Below are 9,735 nucleotides of genomic sequence, written 5' to 3'. Positions count from 1 at the left end.
ATATATATATATATATGTATATATATATATATATAAAATATTTTTATATAATATTTTCTTAATAATAATAGTTATATTAATATTAATATTATTATTCTTTTATATTGGTTATATTGCATACATTTTAAATTAAGATTACATTATTTATTATTATTATTAGTAGTAAATATAAATAAAGTTATATATTAATGATTAATATTTATTTGATTACTATTATTATTATTATTATTTTCTTCTTATTATTCTTCTTCTTCTTATTATTAATATTGTTATTATTATTACACCTATATAATATAAAAAATTAGTTTAGCATGTAGGAATGGCTCAACTTGTGAAAAATAATACAAAATAATAAAATTATTATTATATTATTGTTGTTGTTGTTGCTTTATAATGCAATATATTATATATTGTATCTATTTTTTACCAGTACAGGCAACCTATGATCAGTTGTTGTTGTTTATAACAACTTTGGTTTCTATAACAACTCAACTGAGAAAGAAATACTTTTTAGTAAAGGGCATCTCTTACAACTCTGTAATTCGGCAAACATGTTATACGTGTCAAGGGTGGTCTTATGGATATTTCCTTTAAGAGTGCATGTAAGGTGTACTCAATCTGCAGTGTATTAAATATGTATAATACAGCTAATCAAAAGGGCAGAGCTTCATTACCAAATGACACAGCGTGGAGCCTGAGGTCTGATAAAAGTCGGGTGCATTAATTAGGGAGAACAGGGCTCCTTTCTGCCGTCTCTTATTAAATTACTGTTTGGATTAAGATCAAAAATTCATTACTGCAAGCAGTCAGAGCTGGGACAGTGATAGCGGAGCAGGGGTTGAGAAAGAGAGAGAGAGGGCAGGGGGACGAGGAGAAAGTGAGGCGATGAGAATTAGCTGCCAAACTGGTCTGGTTACCGTCACAATAAAGACCCCAGAGAGGGAGCGGAAGAAATGTTTCCTACTGAAACATGACTGTGACATGGTGGCTCCAGGTGGTTTGAATGAAAACAAGTTGTTTGTGTGCATGTGTGTTTGAGTGGAATGCGTGTATGTTGCGTGTTGTTTGTGTGCATCTGAGTTTATCTCTATATGACCGTGTGTAGATGTGTTTTTTTTTCTTTCAGCTCATCAAGAGCGCGACTTGAACTCATTTAAGTGTTCTCCTAAAAATGCCCATAATGACCTCAAGCACAGGCAGCAGAGTAATCAAGTGCACCCTAATTAGGAGCCAAGGGTGGATCAGAGGCTCCTATAGCCACCCCCCACCCATTGCCACCAATTACACTGCCACTCCAGATTAGCTGATAGGCTGCAGTCTAGGACTAGAGGAGCTTTGGTGCCCTGCCATCCAAGCCACACACTCACAAACACACATTGCAGAGCACTCCAACTTCAAGCTATGGATGTATGAATAAATTTCAATTTCAAAAATCCCCAATTGTGGAAGGAAAAGTAGATCAGTGCAAGCCGATTTATTTTCAGGGTGATTTGTGTGTCATTTTGCAATATGGGATTTTGGATGTTATAATATGTTGACTTTCAACTGATCTCTTGTAACTCTTTAAATATTATTAATTAATTAATTAATTGTTGTTTTACCCCCAACTTTGCAGGTTGTTTGGTCACAGTGGAGCCTGTAATGCCTGTGGACAGTCTATCCCTGCCAGTGAGATGGTGATGAGGGCCCAGGGTAACGTCTACCATCTAAAGGTGAACCATAGCCTGTTAGCAAACACTAATGCTTTGTCAGTATTTAAAAAAAAAAAGATTAATGAATGATACAAGTGTCCATAGGTTCCTTTTTTTTTTAGCTCAGAATTTTGAAACAAAATAAAACTCAGTGGAATGATGGCCTTCTTTCTGGTGACATATGCTAGACTTATCCAATAATTCTGTCCACCTAAACCCCACTCCTTTCTTACAATGACTGCAAGCTCACATTTACTGATGGATAGAACCAAGTCCCCGATCAACACTTTTTTCTTTTTGTTTCTTTTGACGGATGTTCTTTTATACGGAAGAAAAGATATGTCGCTACTTTTGTTATATCATAGCTTTATCTGACAACAAACTATTAGAAACAAACAGGATAAAGACCATTTTCACACTGTTGAATCTGAGAAAAGATGAGCCAAACCTGTCTATCACAGGACAGGTCATAGACAGAATTACAACATCGAAACTTGTATGGTTACCATTTCTGAACCAATCCCAAACACGAGGGAATTTGTTTTGTACATTGCAATTACCTAATTCCCTTTGACACTGGCATGTAAGCCAGCAGGAATTGCTGAACATAAGCTTGAGTCAGTGCCTCACAGTTAGATTTATGAAATTTTACTTCTTTTTGAGTATTGCATTGCAACCCCCTTAAGACTGGAAAAAGCTGAAAGACTGAAATGCATAATTCTTGCAAAACAATGACTTGGACCCACATTCCATATCTCCAGAGTGAGAATTAGAGAGATTATGGTATTAATCTATGTGTTTATACTTCACATTATTTGGTTGGAATGGAAACATCTGTAAAGACTTGAAGTAGCCTTTTTTGAGGAAATATATTTCTCTTTGAATTGTCAGCTGAAGTCTTGCATTTACTGAACACTGATAGCAGGATAGTCTCAAGAGACGCCAACCAAAACTCATCAACTAACCGTTTTCCCAACTGCGCCACACATTCCTTCCTAATTATAGTGGTGTAGGTGTCAACCTGTCTTAATAATATTTGATTGGAAAAGGAAACCATTCCCTGATTAAGCTGAGTGGATCCGTTTGGTTTCCCAGTGGTCCATGTTTGCATAAGTTTGCAAAATTGGGTAACTACATCCTGACAGAATTTCAAATTTGTGAGTATCTGAAGAAATGTGAGCTTGGAATATAATAGATTTTTTTCAAACACTTTCCCCCCCTAATGTGGAAAAAATATTTATCTAAAGGACTTTATATATAGGACTATTTATATATATATACGACTTTCTTTCTAAAATCATATCATATCTAAAAATATGAAAGATATGAAAGAAAAAATGTCGCTACTTCCATTTCCTCTCAACTTTAATAATTTTTTAGTTTAATCGACTTATTAAATGACACACGAGACTTCCAGTGAAATAACTTTTTGCTTTGTTTTTCTTCTCTCCACAGTGTTTCACTTGTGCCACATGTCGAAATCGCTTGGTGCCTGGTGACAGATTTCACTATGTCAACGGCACCATCTTTTGTGAACATGACCGACCAGGTGGAGCTTTGCTCAGTAGTCACCTGTCCCCCCTGCAGAGCAACACCCTCCTACCCGACCAAAAGGTATGATATAAACACTGCGACTTGATAAGAAATCTTTGTGCAAACCTATTAGTGTCAATGATATCCCTCAACTTGCATTTAAAGCTGTAACTTTAAGTTACTTTAACAAATGTTGTCAATGTAAATTTGTACTAGATAATAGAAAAACATTTGATAAAAATGAAGAGGGATTGCTATACTGTATTATTTTTCATATTTCAAAAACAAACTGATCGGCTATTTGATCTTTGTACACAGGTGTGCTGAGAAAACATGGATTTATAATTTGCGGTGTGCCTTTTCTTCGTATTTTTCTTCACATCTTTCCTTCAATCTATCATTGTGAAAGTCCACCCACAGCCAGGATCTTCCACCCCACTTTCGTGCATCCAGCCACCTTAGAAGACGAATTCAGAACTACGCAAGTACTGTGAGTCACTTGCGAGACAATCACCCCTGACGAGGGAAACGTAATCATATTGAAGAAAGTCACAGAATCGGGAAATCATCATATGCACTCTTATTCGGTCTGTCTGGTCATGGCTGGGATGGCCCGACCCTGAAAGGCTTAGACTCTTAAAGAGTAGCTATTTAACGCTGGGGTGATGCTCAACATGATTTTATTCCCTTTTGAGAAGTTTCTCAAGAAATGTTGTGGACATTACCTGACATTTTGGACTGCGGGGGTCTGTGGATTATGATAGATATCACTACTTGCCCACAAAATGACATCCATAGATCAAAAGACTGTTAAAACTCGCAGTTTGTTTCAGTGGTGGTTGCCTTTTTCTTACAGGCTCTTTTCACTTTAAGTGTAATTTTATTCTATCTTTTTTTTTTTTTTAAACGCTCTGTCGTCTTTGGTGCCTAAAAAAACTTCTTATTTCCAGGTTTTCCTACTTTATCATTAGCAAGTAATCATGCACATGCACAGTACAGATACGTGAACATGTATTGTTTTGTCTATTCGAGTTTATGACATATGAAGCATAGACTGAGTCGTAGACTGCAGAGGAAACAGCATGTTTTTTTTTCCATGGTTTGGTAGAATAAATTATATGTCTGTATGCATATTCTCTAATAGAGACTGCTATTCAGTGTCTGCCAAGATGTTTGGGAGAGTGAGGGAGATGGAGAGTAAAATTGTACATATTTCATGTGCTGTTGTATCGTGTTCAATGGTTGTCCTGTTTCCTTGTGTCCTCTGTTTAAATGGAGGAGCATTCAAACAATAAGATATCTGTAAAATTTAAAAAAATGCTTAATTAAATAACTATAATCATCACAAATGCCGTCTTGACATCTCTGCTCAGTGTACATCAATATTTGATGGTTTTGGCTTGGTGTGTTGGACTCTCATTGGAAGTCGAGACGGCTCTCCAATAGTCCTTGGCCAAAAACATGGCTCATTACCTCCAGATTTCAACACAAACTCTTGCATCTGCATCATTATAGAGAGTAATGAAAGGCATTTGAGCTGGCACTTTCTCTTTCTCCTGCCGAGATTTCAATCTGCGGGTCTTGTTAAAGGAGGTCTTGTGCATCTCTGTGAGCGTCGCTACAGAAATGAACATTAGATTCCCGCCCTTTTCTTTCATCTGGCCCTCCTCTCAACATTTCATTTACTTCTTCAAAATCTGCCTTTTTCTGATCTGATTTGCTGAGGTTTGAGAAGTTTTCTCATTATGGCATTTCTGGTAATTGCCTTTTGTCATTAAATTCCCCCATATCTTGTTTATTTAATTAGCTAATTAAACCCATCTCTGTTTTATTCAACTACCTTTGGCCTGCAATCACAAGGTGTTCCTTTCCAATTTACTTTTACGATTAATAAACAAATGTTCCTTTCCCTTGCGTTTCTTAGGAGAAAAATGGAAGCCAAGCATACCTCATTATGGCTGTTGGTTTGTGTGTATGTTGGGTAGGGGGTGTAAAAGCCAGCTGTGACTTTTCACATTGAAGAATTCTGTGAGTTTGTGGAATCTTAAAAGTGTGGGGTTAGATCACACTGAAAAAAAAACTATATTCAGTATAGATATATTCTATATTCTTTCTTTATATTATATTATATATAGTACTCTGGGGGTGGGCACATAAAAGGTACCAGAGGATATAACCCAGCAGGCACACAACGTCATAAGCCGTTGATATTTCGTTAAATTTCGGTTGCGACGTAGGATGACCAAAATTCAATGTAAATTCAACGTCTAATGTCAATGTTAAATTGATGTCCAATACCGACGTCAGCTGACGTTGATATTTTGTTGTTTTTAGGTTGTGTAACCAGAATCCAATGTTCAACGTCAAATATTGACGTCAACCCGATTTTCATTTTCAACCAAAATGCAACGTCTGTCTGACGTCATGTCCAACGTTACATAGACGTCCGGTGCCTGCTGGGAAGATAAAAAAAAACATTTCTCCACAGTGTAAGTAGTTCTTTGTACATTAATTATACAGCAACAGCAGCATATATTTTGTGAAGCAGGTACTTCTTACAGGGATCATATTTGGGAGTTTGTGGCATCAAAAAGGTCAAATAAATAAATAAAATAACATCACTGGTATCACTGTCAGAGCAAACATAAATCAGGAAAAGCAGCTTGAAATGAAAGCTGCTGTGTGGTAAACACATTACGGTATGTTTACAGTATTGCGTATTTGCATTCAGATCGTCACATCTGTGTCGTACCGTTTAACCAGTTAAAATCATTTGGAGGTTCTCATAAAGCCAATCTGGCGTCCCATGCATCCTGACATCCTGAGACCATGTGCTTTAAATTCGGTGCTCTATTCTGTGGCCTGAGATCATTAAAAAAAAGTAGACAAGAAATTCATTAACTTATGCAAATGATTCTAATTGCAATTATCTCCAAATCTTGATAAGTGAGAGGAGGGGATGGCAAATCTCAAAAATAAAATAAAAATATCCCTTGGCCATTCGAGTAGCTCTTTGCATTCAAACGGATCATGCTTCATCTGTGCATGTCTAATTAGCCTGACATATTCAAAAGCCAATTAACGGTTTCTCAAATCAGAACTCTACCACAAGGTTTTGCCAAAAACGATATTTTTAAGTGCACTGATTTCGAGAAGCCCTTGTCTGTGAGGACATGCATGTAGCCCCCCCCCTTCAATTCACTAATTAATCAAATTAACACATGCAAATTGGTGTAATTACATTGTTTCCTCACCTCATGTTGTGTGAAGATGAGGAAAAGGCAGAACAGATGAAGAAGGGATATTTTTTTTATCAGACTGAGGGAGGCACAGGCCATAGACTTCTATATTACTCTTAAACAACATCAAATTGTAACAGCAATAGGCCAGTTCGGCTACTACAACCTAACCTACAACCTAAACACAGGCTATATAAATAGATTATGTATCGTTCTGTGTGAAGATTAAGTGATGTTGCTTCTTAAAAATATTCAGACATCTGTGACAATGAAGGCTCAGAACTGAATAAATGTATTCCTTTAATGCAATGTAAAAACCTTTTGGATAAGAGCATCGGCCAAATGCATAAATATATAAAAATATACATTTTGGGAACCAGTTAATATAGTTTTTTTTTTTCCTCAGTTATGAAATGTTGTTTCTGGAATGGGATCAAAAAGGTAATTAATTACAAAAGGTAATTGTGACAATTCTCAATTCCAATATAAACTCAGAATTGCGAGACATAAACACAAAATTGTGAGATATAAGCTTGGAATTGCAAGAAAAAATTCAGAATTAAAAAGTTGAAATCACTTATTAAAAAAAAAAAAAAGAAGTGTGAGGCGTAAACTCAGAATTCAGAGAAAAAAGTCAGAATTGTGAGATAAAAAGTTGAAATTACTTATAAAAAAAAAAGTGTGAGGCATAAACTCAGAATTCAGAGAAAAAAGTCAGAACTGTCAGATGTATACTCTGAATTACGAGGTAAGAAAGTCAGAATTCTGAGTTTATATGTCAGTGTGGCAAGTTTATATCTCACAAGTCTGAGTTAGTGACACACAATGTCTGAATTGTGGGATATAATCTCAGAATTGAATTGTATGATAAAAAGTCGCAATTATCTTTTTTTTAAATTTATTCTGTAAAAAAGAAGAAGTGTGAGGCGTAAACTCAGAATTCAGAGAAAAAAGTCAGAATTGTGAGATAAAAAGTTGAAATTACTTATAAAAAAAAAAGTGTGAGGCATAAACTCAGAATTCAGAGAAAAAAGTCAGAACTGTCAGATGTATACTCTGAATTACGAGGTAAGAAAGTCAGAATTCTGAGTTTATATGTCAGTGTGGCAAGTTTATATCTCACAAGTCTGAGTTAGTGACACACAATGTCTGAATTGTGGGAGATAATCTCAGAATTGAATTGTATGATAAAAAGTCGCAATTATCTTTTTTTTTTATTTATTCTGTGGCATAAACGGGCTTCCATATTCAGTAACGGCTCAGGCAAGTGGATGAGAGCATTTACATTGTAAGAGGTCTTAAAATATCCATGTGTCATTGCGTGTGTGCTAACCACAGCCAAAGCAACTAACTCTAATAACTCAGAGATGTCCCACAAAGGCACAAAAATCTGAAAATCTAATCCAATGCTCAGTCATTTAATATAAGAAGTCATAGGAGAAGGCTTTTGGTTTAATACCCTGCCTGTATTACTTCGGTGCATTTGACCTGAAACTCTTGTGCACAGCTATCTTTTGTTTCAGCAGCCTATGGAGTCAGATCCTGTTGCCTGTCTGAGATATATATGGCCATGGTCAGGCCTCCCTACTTGACTCTGCTCTGTTTTTAAGCTGCCAGCATCATAAACTCCACAGCTGTTTGGCTTCAGTGGTAGAGAAGCAGTGGAGAAGAGCGCCAAACAGCATACTGGAGAGAAAGAGAGACTGAAGACGGGTAAGGAAACTTGATGAACAATTTAGAATGCTCAATGCTGATTGTACAGTGTCTCCTTTGAAAACATCTTGCAGCAAAAGCGGCAGAAGAAAATATATGCTGTTTTTTAACCAGGCGCAATCCGTCCTTGGGACATTCTAAAATGCTGATATTAAACGATCAAATTCGGTATACACCTTACTGATGATGCATAGGCAAGCAGATGCATAGACAAGAATACAAACACAAAATATATCAATGACATTTTATTCCATCAAGGCATTTTATTATCACTTAACATGAAAATGTGTCCATTGCATTTATATTCTGGGTTTATCTGCTCATCTGTTCAAAGGTCTGCTTTATTAATAAGGTGTATACTGAATTTAGTCCTCCAATGTGACTGACTTAATGCATTACATCACATTTTAATTATTTAATGAGAAAACTTGTGCTTGCCTGTATATAGCATGCATCATCAAGGTGTATGCTGAATTTAGTCTTTTAATATCGTTGTCTTTAATAAGCATTAGTAAATACATGAATGTACATGTACATTAATAAGCAACATGTTTTTCACTCTAAGCATTTTAGATGGCTGGATTCCTTCCACAAGCAAAATGTCTGTCTACACCTCACGCGAAATGGGGTGTGACGCAACGCAATCAATCACAAAACGCAGCCAATCAAAACATTGGATGCATTTGAATGCTCGTTCTGCAGCTGAAGAGCATAAACCCAAGACGTCAAGTATTTTCATGACTTCTGTAATGCTTCACCACACGGTATGGATACTCTTTAGATGGTACGTTTCCTTGTGGAACGTGAAGGATTTGTCATGTCATATATCCGATAGCTAAGCTTTTACAATCAGCATCTTCTCGTCATTGTTTGATGTTCAGCATACATGAGTGACGATACCTCGGTCCAATGAGATTGCAGTGTGGGCGGGGCAACCTGGCGTGACGCAGCAGAAATACAAACAAGCAGATCAATAAAATGCATCACTCTTTGCTTAGCGTGGTTGTGGCTTATTAGGACACAACAGTATCCTTTCTTTTTTTTCTTTCTTTAAACAGAGAAATAAACCAGTAAGAAGAATAAAAGGGAAGGGTGGAGGTGTTACTGGCAGAAACGAAAGACAGGTCAGCCATCATTAGTGGCTCTCAGTAGTAGACTTAGCAGAGCAGTTCTTGTTCCTAATGACCTTGTAACTACTTTACTCAGACAGGCCAGTCAGAGTCAGCAAACAACACCAGAGAGCAAGTGTCTGTTTTTATTCACAGATAAATATTGTGAGGATATAATTTACTGATGGTCAAAGTACATTTTTGGTTGTCAGCTCATCTTACTACCAAGGGATTTATGTGGCTGTAAAGCACCTCAGGGACACGAAAATAGACTCAGTAGACACTGTTGTCCCAGCAGCAGGGGGTGTGAGGTCACTGGACATAGTGTGTATGTCACTGATAATAAATGAGCATGATCTGAGCATAACCGAGGAGGAGACAGCCAGTTGTAAGAGAGGAGAAGAGAATGACAAAAATGCTTTATTGAGGGGGAGGGAGGGGACGGGGACG

At 36.7% G+C, this 9,735-nt stretch overlaps 1 protein-coding gene across 1 annotated transcript in view; it reads left to right on the top strand.

Moving 5' to 3' along the window:
• The window catches only part of LOC107740929 (LIM domain transcription factor LMO4-B-like), a 14,256-nt gene extending 9,724 nt beyond the window's left edge, over window positions 1-4,532 (top strand). Inside the window, exons 3-5 of the mRNA XM_016553484.1 lie at window positions 1,616-1,712; window positions 3,147-3,305; window positions 3,543-4,532. Coding sequence (XP_016408970.1) covers window positions 1,616-1,712; window positions 3,147-3,305; window positions 3,543-3,551 — 265 coding nt within the window. The 3' untranslated portion in view covers window positions 3,552-4,532. The remainder of the gene's footprint in view (window positions 1-1,615; window positions 1,713-3,146; window positions 3,306-3,542) is intronic.
• Window positions 4,533-9,735: the final 5,203 nt, after the last annotated feature.

Source organism: Sinocyclocheilus rhinocerous, unplaced genomic scaffold (genome assembly GCF_001515625.1).
Source record: "Sinocyclocheilus rhinocerous isolate Xijiao unplaced genomic scaffold, SAMN03320098_v1.1 scaffold346, whole genome shotgun sequence".
Taxonomy (NCBI): Eukaryota; Metazoa; Chordata; class Actinopteri; order Cypriniformes; family Cyprinidae; genus Sinocyclocheilus; species Sinocyclocheilus rhinocerous.
The sequence above is the reverse complement of the archived record's forward strand: the minus strand, read 5'-3'. Positions and strand labels throughout refer to the sequence as shown.